The following is an 18,394-nucleotide window of genomic DNA, read 5'->3' on the forward strand; positions in this document are numbered from 1 at the left end:
TATTAAGCTTTCTTGCCATCACTCTGTCCCCTGGACTCCCTGACACTCGTGAGAAGTGTGAGTTTGCCTCATCCTTCATTAAAGTACACAGACTCACCCGATAGTCACTGCCGCCCTCCTGTTACTGTCTAGACTTGTCACAGCGAGACCAAGTCTTGACAGCATCTGCAGAAGTGACAGCTCATGCCAAACTTTGTGTCTGTGTCATGCAAGGAAGGCTCAAACTGTTTCCAAGCCTCCAGACAGATCAGTGTGCTGGAATCTGAAGCCCTCTCTGTCTGGAGGGTGTGCTGAGCATTTCTCCCAAATGGTGCAGAAGACGGTGGGTCAGAGAGCACCAGAAGCTGGCATGAAATCCCTCCCACAGATGCCACCGCTGGAGCTCTTGCCTGGTGTCAGACTCAGCTGTGGGACAACGTGGATGCTTCCAGCCGAGCAGAAAGTGCACGGGAGGTCCTGAGGTGCCACTCACGAGCCTGTTCTTAAGAGCTGAACCTCAGGAGTCAACTCGTTCAGCCTTCTGTTCGGCACTTTGTCACATTGCTCTTCAGTTCTAAATGCTTTGATGTCACCCCATCCCTATGATGTAGTCCCATATACAACTGCATGTCTTTAGTGTACTGGGGGCAGTCAGCTGCAGCCCTCTTGTGTTCACACGCCCTGCTGCACACCTCCCCAGCAGGCCCTCTTCTCCAGAGGGTTCCCTAGGAATAAAGGCACCGAGGAGCTGTAATAGTCGTTGAATTTAGGCAAGGCAATCTTGGTTGGAGGTGTCAGTTAGTCTCTGCTGAGAGCACCGTGTTCCCTGCGTCCAGTTCAAGACACCTCCTGTATCAGAGTTTGGGTTGGAGCTGCCATGAGAAGCTTTATTTTCTGAACCTGCCCCCCCCGTGCTTGCCCTCAGGGAGGACCATCCTCAGCAGTAACTGGAAGACATGTATCTGCAGCGCCGGGCTGGTCTGTCTGGGACCCGCAAAGTGTGGTGGAGGTGGTCCTCCTCATCCCCACCTCTGAGGTCTGCTGGCCAGCCTCTGGATCCTTGCCTTTGCCAAGCTCTGTGCCAAGGTGCAACACCTTTGTTTGATTTTCTCCTGTCCTGTAGTTATCTAATCTCCTGCTCTGGGGCTGGGAAGGCTTGAGAGTGTTGGCATGTGCCTGCCCCGTTTCCAAGCACATGTGAACACATCTATGAACCCTCCCTGCACAGGTACCGCAGGAGCAGAGGGAGTCTTTGCCTCAAAATATTGCAGATATCGAAGGAACTGATCTCCAAGCCCTGCTCAGAATACCATTAGGTAATGATTTTCAAGTGTGGGATGGAAAAGATCAACTGCAGCTTTCTTTCTGTGTATGCTGTAAATGATTCGTACACTTGCAGCGGACGAAAATTAAGCCAGAAACCCAGTCATGGCCCTCTGAGGTAAAATGCTGACCCTTTCTCTCCAACACACATTTTTTAATCACGGCATGGTCAGAAGTGAGATCGTTTCCTGTGGCTTTCTAGAAAACCACTTCAGTTCAGTTGTTACCAGGTCAGCAATATTTACAGTTCTTTCCCCACAGGCCAGCAATTTCTTTACATGTTTAGACATGTTGGGAGGTTCCACATATTTTTTGTAATTAGTGGATATAATGATTGAAGAAAGAAGCTGTTGGTTCTGGCCATTTTTTTTTTTTTTAAAGATACTTCCAAGAAAATGGTAACATTTTAAAAGTTTCTTGTTTTGTAGGTTAGCAAAGAGGAACAGTACACAAGCTGCCAAAATGTCCTTTCTAAAACCAGAAATAGGCAGATCACTGCAATTTCCACAGAAATTAAACAAGTGTAGCTTGCAAGATTTACCAGATGATTTAAGAATAAACCAACCATAAATATAGTGCAACTTTATAAGATTAAGTACCGTCATTACCGCATGGGGATTGAAGAAGAGACGACCACAAGGTTCCCCCTCTCCCCTGCTCCTGTACCTGCACCCAGCTATCGTTATGCAAGAAATTAGCAGTATTTCAAGAGGAGCTCTGATGTTAATTGCCTGTTTTCAAAAGTATTTTATGTCACTGTGTAGATTACAGAATTGCTGTTATGCAACCAGAACAACGAGGGCTGGGTTTTGTGGCTAGGCCCAGGCCCCGGCCCCACGCAGCAGTGCGGGGAGCAGGGCCACAGGAGCCCGCAGCCGCCGGCAGAGCTGCCGCCCTGTTCACCTTTGCTCACCCGGCCGACCTTTGCTGGAAGTGGGTTTTTAAAACCTTATTTCAGAAAGCCTTGAGGACAGTATATTGATTATTTTTTTTTTAATACCACAGCAATGCGATAGTATATTGATTTTTTTTTTTAATACCACAGAAATGCAGAGAAAAAACACCATCCACGGCCACCGCACCTAGCCAGCGTTCCATACATTCTATTACACGACTTTCCAGATAGCGTTGCGTGCCAGCAACTGGGAGGAGAGCGCTAGCGCAGCCTGCGCGCACCCCGCCGGGCGGTGTCTGCGAGCACCGCAGGGCGCAGCGTGTCCGAACGCGGGTGAAACGAGCGGCCCGACCCGGCTGGCGGCATTGCCCGGCACTGCACACCGCGGCACACCGCCCGGCCGAGCGCACCCCCCGACCCCCGCCACCGCCGGCAAATCCGGCCCGAGGGGGCTCCGGCAGCTGCAGGGGACCCTGCGCGGCGGCGGCGGCTGCGCCCCTGGGACCCGCGGCCCCGCCGGGCCCAGCGCGGAGCGGGGCCGCCCCGGGGCAGGGCTTCACACTTCCAGCCGGGGAAACTCCGTGCCGGAGCGGCTTCCTCCTTGGCAGAAAGTTGTGCGGGCGCCCGCCCCCGGCTCCCCGGGGCGAGACGGCGCCGGCGGGGGTGCGGGCGGCTGGCCGCCTCCCCGGGCGGGCCGGCGGGCCGGGGCCGGGGCCGGGGCGGGCCGGGGCGGGGCGGCAGGGCCCGGCCCCGCTGATGTCAGCCGGGACGGGGGAGGAGGGGAGGGGGAGAAGCCGCCCGTGTTCCGGGTCAGGCGCGGGAATGCGCGGCGGCCGCCAGCAGCCCTGCGCCCGGCGCCCCGCGATGCCCCTGCGGGGAGGGCAGCGGCCCGCCGAGGAGCAGTAGGGCCGCCCGCCGCCCCGCTCCGCTCCGGCTCCCGCCCATTGTTCTCCCGGGGTCGCCGCGCTCGCCCGGGGCCGCTTCCCGCCGGCGGCGGCGGCGCGCTGGATGCGGGTAGCCGCCGGCGGCTGGCCGGGACCCGCACTGCGCGGCGGCGGCGAGGGGGCAGCGGCTCCCGCGGCCGGCGGGGAGGCGGGGGCGGCGGTGAGCGGCGGCGCCGCCCGCCCCGCGGCCCCCGGCGGCCCGGCGCCCCCCCGGCGGGGCGATGTTCCATTGCATCCCCCTGTGGCGGTGCAACCGCCATGTGGAGTCCATCGACAAGCGGCACTGCTCGCTGGCCGCCGTGCCCGAGGAGATCTACCGCTACAGCCGCAGCCTGGAGGAGCTCCTGCTGGACGCCAACCAGCTCCGCGAGCTGCCCAAGGTGAGCGGGAGCGGGGGGGCGGGCCCCGGCGGCGGGACGGCCGGTCCCGGCGCCGCCGGGGCGGGGGGCCGCAGGTGAGCCGCCCCGGCAGGTGTCGGCCGAGCTCCCCGGCCCGGCGCCGGCGGGATGAGGCGCCGCCGCGCCCGCCCCGAGGCCGCGATGAGGGGCGGCTGGGGCCGTCAGCCTGTGGCGGTGACCCCGGGGGTGAACGGAGGAGCCGGAGCCTCGGGTCAGCGTTTCGCATGTCGTCGCCGGCCGGTGGGAAACGGGCTTTCACGAGCGAAACCGGGGGACCCGCGTGTGGCGGGGGGAAGCGCCCCGGTGGGAGGGCAGCGGTGCTGGGGCTGGAGCCGCGGGACGGGAGTGTGTGTCGTGATTAACGCTCACGTCATCGGAATTGCGAGACTTTGGAGGGTATTAAACCCTCCCCTTTTTTCTCCTTTTGATCGATGCTATCTGCTCCCTACGAGGGAAAGGCACCCCCCCAGCAGATAGCAGCGTTCCCGTGCCTGCCTCCGCTGCCCGAAACTTCATCGTGCAAAACCACGAGAGGCGAATGAGCATTTGCTTTTTCTCGGTGCAAGCCCTGCACAGCTGGCAGTGCTTTGCTTCTTGCCCGAAACACGCAACCAGATTTTTGCGCGTAACGCGTTTCTGGTAGCTGTCAAAAGGTGAACTGGCTTTTGGTTCAGTGTGGTGGTGCAGCGTGGAGGTGGCACCCGCCAGTGGCACTGGCCGCCTGGCCCTTGCTGGAGGGACGCCATCGGGGCGATGGGCGATGGCGGTGAGGCACTGTGGGGATGGATCCACGGGCGTGGGGCGAGTGGGAGGAGTGCTTGGCTTTTGGCTTGATCAACCACCAGCATTTTTCGGTGTTTCCTCTTTAAACTTTGGACACCTTTGTGAGCTATGGTTGGTAGAGTTCGGCGCTGCAGGGGAAGAGTTATCTGGGAGCTGCGCCTTTTAAAGTGTGTGAGCTCTAACTTGGCATCCAAGAAACTGAACTTGCTAGCCAGAAGAATTTTCAAAAGCACCTTTATTTCCACCTGTGTCAAAGTTGGTCTGTTCATACCAAAACTTACACAGTCTTAACTTTTCTTTTTCTAAACTTGGTTCACTCACATTAACTGTTTTTTCACTCAGTGTAGCAAGAGTAGTCATGGTGGAGAGGTTTTCCTCTAGACACTAGTGAAGGTGTTCAGTTGAACTGATGTATTGCATTAGGCGTTTTCTTTTGGAAAACCTAGGTGCGAGTTTGCATCTCGTTGCGACTGAGCTCTTTATCCTTCTGAAGCAGAGCAAAACTGGTTTACACAGCCTCTCTGTGTGCTATTTTTACTTCCAGTAGTTTCTGCTGGCTTTGCACATAGATTAGACTTGGGAGTCTCTTTGTACTAGACTTTTCTTCTTCGTGTTGGCTTTTGGGCTTGTACGCATCTTATTGCAGAGGTATCAAATGTGCCTGTGACTGAAATCCCATTGAGACCTATGGCACTTTTAAAAAAAAAATATATATAAGAAAATACACCACAAACTGGTTGCTGTGCACATTTGCGCAACGATGTCTGTTGTTTATGGTATTTTATGGTATTTATTTCTATTAATAGAGTGCAACTGTTCATTGTTTCTCCTCTTCCTTGAACCATAATGTAAGCCTTTTTTGTCCTCTGATGGCTAAAAAGACCACTTCTCATTACTTACGTGTGAGTACATGCTAAGTCACATGCATGTAAAAATAGCTGAGGGGGTAAAAAAAAAAAAAGGCAACCTGGGCTTCTTGGCATTGCAGTGGAATCAAGCAAAAGTTGAAGTCAGAAAGATTTCTGTTTTTTTTTTTTTTTTTTAATGTGCATGGATCAGATTACAGGAGTGCCTAAATATACTGTAGGAATATGTTTGTGGGTTTTTAGCTGGACTAGGAGGAATTTGATGAAATACAACCACAGAAACATACTCGTATCTGTCCTGAGTACTTTGTGCCTTGTCAGCAATGCAGGAAGGCATTTTTATTAGGGCTTCCTGCACAGACCTATGAACTTTCCTTGTCAGTTCCTTATTAATGTTTTTTGATAAATGGAACGTAGTGCCCTTATCTCAGGTAAGTGTTGACTCTGAAGGATTTTCAGGTACAAAAATACAGCTGCAGTCCTGAATGTGAAACTGATCTATTGAAGGTGGAAACAGACGGGAATAGCCCTGTTTAACATTTCTACCAGCAAATAGTTTTAAAAATTTTACTATAGGAATCAGGTTCAGGACAGTAGTGGAAGATGTTGCTGTGGAAGGTGGCTGCAAAGTACACTGTTCATTCCCCTTTACATTAAAAGGGTGGCGTCAGTGCAAAGTACAGATACAGAATTGGGAATAAGTATAAAAAGCTGGGGTACATCATACCACTTGTAGAGAAAACATGAGGGAAATCTTTAGGGTGTGTAATTAACAAACTGTTAGGCCAGCATAGATCTTAATGGTCATTAGGCTCTTAATCTAGTGTAATGCACTAGATTAGTTTTACCTTAGCTCCATTAAGTTTCTTCTCTATGTGTATAAAGGCAGTAATACAAAATCAGACTGGTTTTGGGCTCAGTTCAGGCCTAAGCAAGTCAGGAGACTTGCTTAATTAACTCTCAGTGGCTGGTTAGTTAGATGTTTTCCCGTACTTGATGAAGTCCTGAAGTTCACAGTGATCTGTGCTGATTCCAGGTGAATCATCTGTGGGCTGTGCTGATGCTGTAATGTATCCCGTAACACAGGTAAGGTGTTTGTGTCACTGAGATGGTTGCAATCCGCCTTAGGAAACTGCTGCTGTAACGGCTCACCTTGAAATGCTGAAGAAGAATAGCCCTGTAGACGCTGTGACTTGCAGCAGAAGTTGCCATAGTTGAGTGGGTGTGGAAAATCCCACCTCTGCTGCCCTGCTCTGGTAGTTCAGAGTCTGTCTTCCCTGTGTGGGCCGGTGTGGTCTGAAACGGCGGTTACAGCAGGCAGGAGGTCTTGTAATACTCCTCTGAAACCAAGTAGATATTCCTGAGTTCTTTTCCCAGCTTTGCCATGCAGCAAGTCCGAGACAGTGATGATGGCTTTATCTCTAGACATCGGCTTTCCTTCCGCTCCTGCAATTTTTTTTCATCCCTTCAAAGGTAAAGCCTTCTGAGGCAGATAAATATCAGCAAGTGGCATGTTGGAATACAGGGACTTGCTGCGTTTTTCTCAAGTTGGTGGGGCAAGTTGTGTTGGATGCACACGCATCCCCTCTTCACCCCTGTTTCTTCCTGCTCTCGTTTCTGTTAAGGATCAATGAAAGGTGGTTGGTTGGTTTTCTCCAATACACCAGTATAAGAATACACTCCAGGTACAGAAGTAGTCTTAGGCTTTATTTAATCTACAGTCTTTGCTAGCGTACTTTAAACCTCTGTTATTCTAGGGGACAGTAGAGCATGATCTGTGTTAGGTTATTACCAAAAAAAACCCAACAGAGAAAACACACAAAAATCCCTTCAAAAGACAGTAGACAAAGAATTGCTGTATTGTCTCTATGGGAAAGGACTAGCAGAAAGGCCCGGCAATATTGCATTGTAAATCATGAGAGTCACCCGAAGTATCCTGAGGAGAAGAGAAACAAGAAATATGCTGGAATTATTTCAGAAGAATCACTTGGTTGGGTTTATTTTTGTTGTGTTGGCAGACCAAAATTTGTGGTAGAATTCTTCACCTCTTTCTAAGGGGAGAGAGGCAGGAAGGGTTCATCTGGAAAACACTTGAAAAGAAATGTCCAGGAAGCAGAGGGAGATGTCTTTAGCCCCCATTATTTCCATTCCTCCCCTTGTTTGTTCCCTTACGCATTAATGCATATGTGGCCCAGGAAAAGAACTCTTTTTCTCTGACCCTCTTTTCCCTACAAGTACCGTGTTTGGGGTTTTTTTTGGGTTTTTTTTTGTGGTTTTTTTTTTTGTTTTGTTTTGGTTTGGTTTTTTTTTTTTTTTTTTTTTTTTCCCTAAGCTGTACCTGTTAGCCTTTCAGGAATACCAGTTAATTATTTATATTTGTACACTAACTTACAATTTTTTTTACATTATTTGGCTACTGCACAGGGGTCCTTTTGGTTTCCCATGTCAGTACACTGATTCGTTCCTCAGGTCTCCTTAACTGCCCCGCTGGATCTCTGAATCCCTTCTTCCCTCGCTTCCCCAGTTACATGATGGAGAACTTGTGCTTAATGCTGACAACGACCTTCGTCTGTCCCTAGGCTGATGTATCAGACTCCTTGCCCTGTGTGTTCATACTTTCCCATCCTCCCCTGTCCTTGAGGTCTCAAGGATCTTGCTTCCTTCCTCTGACCTAAACAGCTCTGTCTGCCTTGTTTTTCTGATTCTTTGCTTCCTCTCCTGTTCCTTCTATGCTGGGTTCTTGACTGCCCTTGCAAACTTTTTTTTTCCCCCAGCTGTTCTTTGTAGTCTGCTCTTTCTCCTTTCTTTCTGCTGCCTCCCAGGTTCCCTCTTCTGCTCTTGCCCTTCCTGCAGGATAAGCCAGCCTGGTGGGATGTGCTGGAGGGAGCAGGCTGTGTACTATTAAGCTGCTAGTGGTTTTCCACAATATTGAGGTCTCTCTAGTCTTTCTTGGCAGATGTGGTTGTTTTCCCACAGAACAGCAATTTCTAGCTGTCAGCATGCTTCTCACCACTTCTGCTTTACAAGACAAATTAAAGAGCTGCACCCTTCGGTCTCAAAAGGAAGGGCTTTGTATAGGGCCAGTGGTAGAGCATGGCTGTTAACTTGCTGAAATAATTCCTTCTCCTGTGTTGGATCCTAAGTGCCTTCTGTTGTATTTGATTTGATTGGGAAAAAAACATAGTATGTGGTCACCAGTGTGCATGGAGAGACAAAAGTGTAGTTTGGGGGTTGTTTTTTTTCTAAATCTGGACCATTTTTATTTTCCTTACAAATGAAAACTTGAAGGCTTTTTCAACTCAAGCTGTGGTGTGTAGTATATCATTTGCTACATGTCAAGAGCTATACTTCACTGAAGAGTGGGCTTTCTGGCAAATTGCTTTGATAGAAGAAAACAGTACATTCTGCGTGATGCATTTCAATAGGTTCTCTAATGAAAAGCATCAGATCAAAATAAAATACTTTCAAATCTATATATCAGTCTGCAGTTGATGAAATGTTGTTTCCTACTCCTGTACATGAGAATTTAAGGGCCAGTACATCCTGTCAACTTAATTTCTCAGTGCATAGAATTTGCAGTACAAAACTGGATCTCAGCATACTTTTTTTCCACTGGTAAAAGGAATATCTTGTGAACCTTTGAATGCAGTATTATATTTTGGCTTTTATGTTGCATCATTAGCATTCTTCGCATTGGTCGGTGCTAGAGACTCTTGTTTTGCTGCGGTTTTATCTTGCTGCTGTGCACTTGTTCTACTCAAAGGGTAAAGACCACTTTCCCGTGAGACTTTTTGCAGATGTTGTTTATGTGAAAACTCCAATAGCAAAAAAAATAATTTTCAAAGTTTTATGTATGCACTTAATTTGGCTTAAGATTCTGCTGAACTCTTCTTTTGGGAAGAGTTTGTCTGTATTATGTGCTGTTTGTAAACCTGATTTGATGCAACTGAATCATTTCACTTCTCTGTTTGTGCTTACAGATTGTACCTGTCATCTGTGATTTTTCTTGGTGTTACATGCTAAAGCTTCTCTGTAGAGTTAATTGATTGATGTGATACCCCTTCTCCAAGAGACCTGGTTAAACCCTGGTCTCCTCCCATGCCCCAGTTTTTGTGTTAGAGAAGCTGATGGTGTGCTGCTGCTTGGCGTTCGACTTGGGCAGTGTCTGTATCTCATTACATGTAGTGTTGAAAACCAGGGTGCTGTTATCATACCAAAATCTTGTGAAAGCTCCTGAAGAAAAAGTACCTCTGTTCTTCCCAAACCACACCTCTTTCTCAGGAAAAAAAGCCCCGTTTAGGCTAAATTTCACTGTTCTCCCATTATGCAACCGTAAGCCTGAAAGATGCTTGCTTGGTCAGTGGCCAGTAATCTGCTATGGAAAGAAATGATACCATACACTTCTCCTTAAATTTAACTCATGGGTTGTAACCATCCCTTCTTAAGTTGTAAACACCTAGAAGCTTTATTTCCTTTTTCAAAATTTATAGATCTTATTGGGATCACAGAGACGTGGTAGGATATCTCCCGTGACTGGAGTTCTGCAATGGATGGATACAGGCAAGGAGGGGGAGTTGCCCTTACGTGAGAGAGCCGTAGGGATATGTGAAGCCTTGCCTGGAGATGGGCCAGCTGAGAGCAGGCTGGGATTAGTGGGTGACATTGTTTTGGGTGTCTGCTGTAGACTGCCTGATCAGGAAGAAGTAGTAGATGATGCCTTCTTTGGATAACTGGAAGAAGCCTCATGTTTGTAGGCCCAGGTCCTCACATGGGTCTTGAACCACCCTGACATTTGCTGGAAGGATGATGCAGCGGGACTTAAGCAATCCAGGAGCTTTTTGGAGTGCATTGATGACTTTGTAACGCAGGTGATCAAGGAGTCAATGGACAGAGGTGCTCTGTTGGCCCTCGTAAACAAGAAAGGACAGGTTGAGATACGAAGGTCAGAGTTGTAGTGGCTGTAGTGACCATGGTCACCTTGGCTGTAAGGATCCTGAACTCCACCATCTCACGGTCACAAGAGGAGGAAACAGTGCAAAAAGCAGCATCACACTTCAGGAATCAGATTTTGGCTTGTTCAGGGATCTCCTTGGAGGTAGTTGATAAGGAGGATGTTTATGCTGCCATTCAGAGGGACATTGACAGGCTGGAGAAAGGGGCAGAGAGAAATCTCATGAAGCTCAGTAAAGAGAAATAAAAAGCCCTGTGTGCACTTGGGGAGGAATAACTGTTCTCCGGTACAGGCTTGGAGCCAACCATCTGGAAAGCAGCTTTTCAGAAAAAGGCTCTGGGTGACCTGGTGGACAAGTTGACCATGAGCCAGCAGTACTCCCTCATGGGCATACTGGAATGGGTCCTGCAAAGGGCCACAAAGACTATTAAGGGCTTTGAGCATCTGTCATGAGAAGAGGCTGAAAGAGCTGGGATAGTTTAGCCTTGAGAAGAAAAAGGCTCCTGCGATCTTACTGGTGAATATAAATACCCGGTGAGAGGGTGTAAAGATGACACGACAGAGCAAAACTCTTCAAAGGTGTGCCCTGTGACATTGTAAGAGGCAATGAACAGAGACTGAAACACAGAAAATTTTGTCTAAAATAAGAAAACACTTTTTTTTTTTTTTTTTTTTTTTACTGTGAGGGTGGTCAAACGCTGGCGCGGGTTGTCCAGAGAGGTGGAGCCTCCATCTTTGGAGGTGCTCAAAACCTGACTGCACATGGTCCTGGGTGACCTGTTCTAGATGTCATGCTTTGAGCAAGGGGTTTGGGTGAACTGATCTCCAGAGGTCCCTTCCAACCTCAGCTGTTCTATGATTCTATAGAGAACAGGCATATAAAAGATTTTACCTGTCTTTAGCTTGGATGTTTTTAATGATGCAAACAGAGTTGTCATGTTTTTTCCACTGTTTAGTTACCCTCAAATGTTTAATTGAGTTTTACTTTTAACATTGATAAGGTCATGGTAGTTTTGCACATCTTGCTGTAAATCCTTGAAGAAATAGTACGATACAGTTTGAACAAGCATATACTTCCAGTTAATGTCAGAGACAGAACTGTGCCACTGTGTGGAAACTGAAGTAGACTGTATGCACACAGTAAAGGTAGTTTTATTGAAAGTTTAAGATTTTTTTTGCAAGTATGACAAATGCTATATAAAATACTGCCAAGAACACCGGCAGCTTTACAGCTTCAGTGTTTTGGGAATACTTACCTTTTGTAAAAATCTTTTGTGAGCATAGTCAATTAGTAGTAGGTGCAGTGCATGCTTGAATTAGTAAAATAAATAATGGTTTTTAGAGAACCAACATTAAGGATTCTTATATTAACAACCCTCTAAACAGAACGTGGTGTTGAAGGCTCCAAATAAGTTGATTGCCAGATAAATATCTCTAGTTTTTCTGCTAACTTCCAGGTTCACCTTTTCTGGATTCTTCTGTATTGCTTAAGACTTGAGGAAAATGCTGTGCCTTTTGACATCAAATTTGAAAGACTGCAGTCTGATGGGAGCAGAGGGAGAACTTGGTCTAGTCTCCCCTACAAAGTGTGACTTCCCTGTTAATGTCCTTGAGATTGTTCAGAAGATTTTGAAGTCTGCTTGGTTTTAAATATTTTCTAATGGCAGTTTTTTTGTAGTAACAGCTGAGTTCTACTGATTTTTGACCTCAGTTGGGGGAAGGTAATTGGGTGGTTATATTTCAATACTTTTAACTTTTTTTTTTTTCCTGTAAGGGGGTGTATTGTTGTAGTAAATCAGTAGCATCCCCTTCTCCATGTGATGTACACACATAAGACAAGGTTTCTGGGCAAAGATTATACATCTCTAGCTCTAAAATAAATGTTATGATTATACATAGAGTTATTTTTCTAATTATATCAGTTGGCCTAAAAAAAAAATGTTGCCTCCTGCCAACAAGGTTGTATACTGGAAAAATGCATGCTACAGATTCATTAGTGAGATTAAATCTGTGTTTGTTGGTTTTTTTTGTTTGTTTTTGTGTTTTTTTTTTCTCCAAATGGCAGATGCATTTAACTGCAATGAATCCATATTTTGTTGTAGCAGATGTTTTCTGGCCTCTCTTAAAGGCAGACATAGTCCCTTCCATCACTGTACTCTTAATGGCTATGGCATCAAGTGCTCTTTAACCTTTGTTGCCTCTGCTTAATCGACATAAAAGAGAAAGTAAATCCTTGCTTGCTGGGAAACAGTGTGAGGCAACCTGTTCAATACGTCGCTTGGCAGAGCAGCATTTTGATTCAGTGCTGCAGTGTATTGTTTTTTGAGAGTGGATAGTCCCTTGTTCATTTTTTAAAATGGATGGTAACAACCGAGACTAGAACCTGCAATTGGCCCATCGTTGTAGTTCAGAAAATGCCAGGTGCTTTGAAAATAGGGTCCAGAAATGCAGTGGGTAGATGTTGAATGCCAGATTTAGTGAGGCATCATTTAATAATTTTTGCTCTGTCTCCTTTAGACCCTTCCTCCACAACCTTTCTGCCTGGCTGAGCCTTCACGTCGGCCTTTAAAGCATCCATTGGAGGGGGCAACAGCAGTTGCAGCGTCTGGTTTGGTTCAGACTACGTGCCCATGCAATGTGATCTTTCATTAATACTTTCTCTTGTCATGAAACCTAGTAGTTTTATTAATGTTTTGTATGGATTCCTGCTTGAATGTCTTGTATGCAATCTTGCCTTTATAGTCATGATGACAAAGTTGGTTCTAGGATGCTACAAGACCAAAGTACAGCTTCAGCGTATTCTACAAGCATGGTTTGGGCATGTGAAACAGTCTTTCATCATGCCAAAAATCTGTAGCACTTCTGGTTTTGCCATGACACATGTGAAGACAGAATTAGAGGCCTCAGTTGCGTGGAGCAGTTGTCCATTTGCTGGCTTGTCACCTAGTAGGTGGGCAGAAGTCTGCATACCATGGTCCATCACCAGTTGCGGCTGAATCTCATGGCTTGAGAGGAAATTCATCAGCTGATTCCAGTAACATTTAGATACAGAGTCATCAGCGGCGTGATGGATGGCTGTGCTGTGCTGCACTGTGAATTAGTCCCTGCCCTGAGAAATTGTTTCAGTGCCTCACTTAGTACTTTGTTTGAAAATTGGAGTGGTTCTGGTGCAGTGGATCATGTGGTATCCATGTTTGTGGAACTCTGTTGCCCTCACGAGCTGTCCCTGCTCACAGGCGAAAGCAGGTGGAGTGACCTGAGGGATCTTGATGTTGATAGCGGGCTTTGTGGGAGATGCCAAGCTGATAACGCCCGTACCAGACTTCACTGGAGCCTGCCCGGAGCTTGTGACAGCCTTCATGAATCCAGAGTGGGATCCAGGTTCCTCAGTGTTTCATTGTGCAACCAGTCAGGATGTGCTTCTAGGGGAGGGTGTCTGCTTTCTGTGCTCCTGCTGGTTTTCCTCAGCACTCTTGCTCATGCTACTGTCAGGAGTCTCTGGGGTGGATTTTAAGATGGCAATGTACAGCACTGCATCCTAGAAAGAGTTGCTTACCAGTTAGTTTTGGCTTTTGACTGGGAGTGTCCCGAGGTCTGAGTGGAGGGCAGGGTGCATTACAGCTTGCTGTGAGTGTAAGCGTGGCCGTGGCTCTAGTCAGCTCCGGGCTGGTGTGTCTGCTGGCTGACTTCAGAGTAGAAGCAGTGTCTGAAGTACCACCAGTTGGTTAGCGTAGGGCATCAGGTGTTCTCTTTGAATCCCTAGCACTGAGTGTTCCCTTACTGGTGAGCTGTCAAGGAATTGACTATTGATGACTTCTACAAAAGTGGGGTGGGTGTGGAGTGAGGAAAAGCTTGCCCTTCCCTCTTCGCCTTTGCGCCTTCTGACAGGCAGGGGGATGTGTTTGTATGTATGCTTGTACCAGAGCCTGGCTGTTGAACACATCCCCAGGATGCAGAACACCTGAATTCAGTGCTGTCTTGTGCTTTATGTGATTTAATCCCTGTTCTTCTCCTAGCGTCCCGCCCAGGCAGTGTGCTCGCCTACAGGATGACTGGTTTTCTCCCATCTCTTGTGGAAGTTGTGCAACAGTGAAGGCAAAAAAGTAACTTCTAGGGACCAAAAGAAAGTGGTTGGGGATCTTGCCGGGGAGCTGGAAAGCATTGTCAGCTGTGCTGCGAGGTTATTTCATGGACTTGATCCTTATCTTGTTGACTGCTTTGCTTACCAAAATCAAACTGCACTTTCTGCTTCTGTTTGCCTGAAGACAGACCTTTTTCCAAGGTCTTTCTGAGGCAGTATAAAAAGGGTGGGGGAAGGATTGATTGCAATTTTCCTTCTCCGGTGGCTGGAGGAGAACATATAGGCTGGTGAATGGAAGTGAACAAATAAAGCAAAGGCTTCCCCCATTGATTTTTGTTTACAACGTAGGAAGAGAAAGTGGAGCCTAAAGTAAGATTTGAAACAGGAATGCAATTAGGAGTTAAACTAGATTTAGATTACTGTGTGTCACTTCTTAATTCTAAAGTGCAGATATCCTTTAGCTGGTCAGGTATAGATTTGGAAAATGGGTGAAATAAATATAGGTGGTGTTCAAGAAACAGGACCTGGTAACGTACTGTGTCTTGGTAATTTACTTAATTCCTGTTCAAATATAATACTGTAATTTCCTGAAGAAACCTTAAAAGCTGAGGCAGCATGCATATGTTGAAAATCCATATTGGTGTCTAAGTGAAACTTGACGTAAGAACAAGTATTTGCAGATTTTTAAGCTCATCAGCAATAGCTCCAGTGCCTGCACTGTGGCAAAAAAATTTATCTTTTTCTATCCTGTGTGAATATAACCCTGAAACAGGATTTACTTTGCAGTTTTATTCTTCCTCTTGTTCTAATTTCTGCTGCTCATGCTGGCCCATCTTGCAAATTAGGCAGTGGATTTCATAAAGGTTCTAAATTTAATTCTCTTTGCTGTTAGTAGTAGCCTTTTTATGGAAACATTTTACTTAACACAGTAAGCGTTTAGTTGTGCTACCTATGCCAGATGGGTTTGGAGTGTGACGTGTTTCCAGCACTGGGAAGACTCTAGCAGTGGGATGTTGCTTCTTCCCTTGAACAGCATTAGGTTAGTGTTAGGTGTCCTCCTGTGGTTTTTTTATTTCGGTTGCCTGTTTTCATCTATTTCCATTTTTTTGTTGTTGGGTTTTGGTTGTGTTTTGTTGGTGTCGTGTCCCGTCCCTTCCCGCCCCTCCCTCCCCGAAAGGTGCTAAAGCAGTCAGGCAAGATTCTCAGGCATGAATGTCTTTTGTTGCTGGAGTGGACCATTGAAAGAAAGCCAGAGAGGTGTCATTTGGGCATTGAAAGAAAGCCGGAGAGGTGGTGTTCTGGCCACTTTTGCAGGAGGGGATCTTGAATTTTATCAGTGCTACTGGTTTGGCTTAATTCTGTTAACTGTTTTTTCTAGACTCAAGTGCTGGTTGCAGTGGTATTGTTTAAAAAAAAAAATAAAAATTGAGGACTGTGGGATCACACGGTCTGTTTATACTTTCCAGTGAGTCATGCACTTATCTCTTAGTGGTTTTTTTTTTTTTTTTTTTTTTCTTCTGTTGGCTGACATCGACCCAATTTTGTCAAATGAAGTTTTTAAAAAATACTGTGGCTGGGTTGAGAGGGAGACTGGCTTGGTTTGCAATTGTGAGATGGGCTGTGTTCAAGATGTGTGTTCTTAGATAATCCATATAAGAGAAACCTTTATAAATTCTTTGATAGCGGGAAAAGATTCAGTTGAGGGTTGGGAATTACTGCTAAATAGAAAGTTGTAGGCTTCTTTAGTGCTGATTCTCATGGAATTACTTGTCTCATTGAAGCACTATTAATTAGGCTGGCTAAACTAAGCAGCATTAAAAGTGTTGCCAAGATACTCTTAGAGACACCCAGTCTGCAATCAAAACCTGCTATTGCCATGCTGGGTGGGTGTGCTGCTCCAGCCAGCCAACCCCACTGCGCTTCGGGGTCTGTTAGAGCTTTTCAAATATGGGCTGAACTGTGAGCTGTCAAATTAGGAACATGTTTCTGGCTGGCATATATTTAAGAAATTACATATATATGTGCACACACACATATGTGTGTGTATTTATATATGTATGTTTACCTTTGTTGAACTCTATTCAGTAAGCTCTTAATTCTCTCTCTTCCCTGTGGTCTTTTGAAAGGTAAAACAAATTGGCAAAAAGGAGATACTTGCTTCTCCTGTAGTGCTTTAGAGCCCTAATGATGTGCCTTGGATAAAGGAAGAATAGTTGTTTAGGGAGTAGGATGTCCTAAACATGCAAGAGTGATTGAGTTCTGTGGTTCACAGGAAAAAAAAACAAACCCAAGAAGTTCAAAGAAATGGCTTTCACATAACTGCAGTTTCTGATGTTATCTAGGAAATTGTGTTATTCATTAAATATTGTTATGCAAACTAGAAATAAAGCTCCCGGTTCATTTTTCTTTTTAGTCAGTTAAAGGAACAGGATTGCCTTTAAATATTGTGTAATTTTGTTTGTTGCACACATGTGCTCTGCACATTTAATAAATATATGCAACACTGTCGTGGTGCGGTGAGGGCCCTCAAACCTTCGTAGGGATGCCCAATTCTTAATAGCTTTCTGATGTTCCTTCTGTCTTCTAGCCATGTCCCTTCTGTTTTTTCTCATTTTGCCATTCTAGAGCATCTCTGAAAAGGACCACAGTTGCTTATGAGAAGATTTGTAGTCGAACATCAGTATTTATAACTGTCATATAGTTTAGCAGTTACACACTGGCTGAGGAGCACATTTTGGCAAGTGTTTATTTTGGACAGTATTAGGACAGATTGGGATCTCTTCTGCGGAGTGTACCCCTGGTGTGTTTTCACAAAAGTATCTTTTAAGTGCTTTTCTAAGCTTCTGATGGATTCTTGGTTTAGTCATATTAATAAATATTTAGCAAAAGGGATACATTTGTTTTCTAAAACAAAAAAATGTTAATGATATGAAGATGCGGTTGTGGATCTTGTGAGGACAAAGAAGGATTAGAAAACCATTTGTGGCTATTTTAATTGGAATATTATGTTTTTAGGGAGCTAGAAATGTGAAGTTGTAAAGGTTTTTTATCTTCCTCTTACAATTTCAGCTCTGGTATCAAAGGCCTTTAATACTTGGGGGTTGGGGGGGAAGGAAGGTGTGCCATTCTGACTCAAAAATGCCTTTGAATTTTTATGTTGGGATCTAGTACATCTTTTGACTGCTGAGTGTTTGTAAACTTTTTAAAGCTCTATCCTTTTTAATCCATAAAAGGAACCCATGTTTTTCAGGGAAAACATATTAGGTTCAGTGGTGTTATATTTTTTTGTGACAAAGAACAACAATGTATATTGAAAAATTGGCGGTGAGGCTGCAAAACCTTGCACTTAAAACCTGATGATCTTGTGTGTAAGACATTGAAACTAGGACTGCAAACCTGTATCATGATACAGATTCTTAAGACTGCTTTTACCTTGTATCCTAGTAAGATGCCCATCTTACCACCCCTTTTTGTGTCAGTCTAAGATAGATTTGAGGGACTTAATAGCACACACTTTAGCACCAAAATAAAATAATAATAAAAAAATGTGTGCCAATTTCCAAGAAGGGATTGCAGGTGATTAAATGTAGTAGAATTATCCCAAGTTACTAGCATCTTCCAGTTACCCTGAGGGGCAAAACCCATGAAGCTATAGGCATGCATATGTGCCCTGGGTGGGTGAGATGCACAGGTTCTGACTGCTGGGCAAAAATACTTGTGCGCTCCTGGGGCAGAAAACTCGCTTGAAATTTGAGGAGTCTGGTCAGTTATGGTCGAGATGACCATAAAGTCATTTAATTCTGCGCAAATCCTCACTGCTTGCAGTCACTATCATTCAAAGGCTTGCCTGGGAGAGACAGGAGCTCTCCAGCTTTCCTAGAGATGCCTATGTCTCAACAGTTTTTCATGACCATTTTGTCTTTTGATCCCCAGCTGCTCCCAGCACCTGGGGTTGACCTAACTTGCAGCTTGGCTTGTCTTCTTTGATGGTTGCTTTGTCTTGGGGGCTGCCAGACCTTCTAAGCCCATAGCTGAGGGTCAGGGAAAGTTAGCATGCTGCCTGCATTGCGTGCCCACGTCCTTGCCATAGAGACAGGGCTGGGTTGGGTTCCTCCTCAGGGTGGGAAGACCTGGAATTGTCCGTATCCTGCCCAACTTTCATTAGTCCTTCTGA

At 46.0% G+C, this 18,394-nt stretch overlaps 1 protein-coding gene across 2 annotated transcripts in view; it reads left to right on the top strand.

Moving 5' to 3' along the window:
- Positions 1 to 2,966: 2,966 nt before the first annotated feature.
- The window catches only part of LRRC1 (leucine rich repeat containing 1), a 106,769-nt gene continuing 91,341 nt past the window's right edge, over positions 2,967 to 18,394 (top strand). The window contains exon 1 of one of the 2 annotated variants that reach the window (XM_055810842.1): positions 2,967 to 3,521. In XM_055810842.1, the coding sequence (XP_055666817.1) occupies positions 3,363 to 3,521 (159 nt within the window). In that variant the 5' untranslated portion in view covers positions 2,967 to 3,362. The remainder of the gene's footprint in view (positions 3,522 to 18,394) is intronic. The other variant, XM_055810843.1, reaches the window with a different exon arrangement.

Source organism: Falco peregrinus, chromosome 7 (assembly GCF_023634155.1).
Source record: "Falco peregrinus isolate bFalPer1 chromosome 7, bFalPer1.pri, whole genome shotgun sequence".
Taxonomy (NCBI): domain Eukaryota; kingdom Metazoa; phylum Chordata; class Aves; order Falconiformes; family Falconidae; genus Falco; species Falco peregrinus.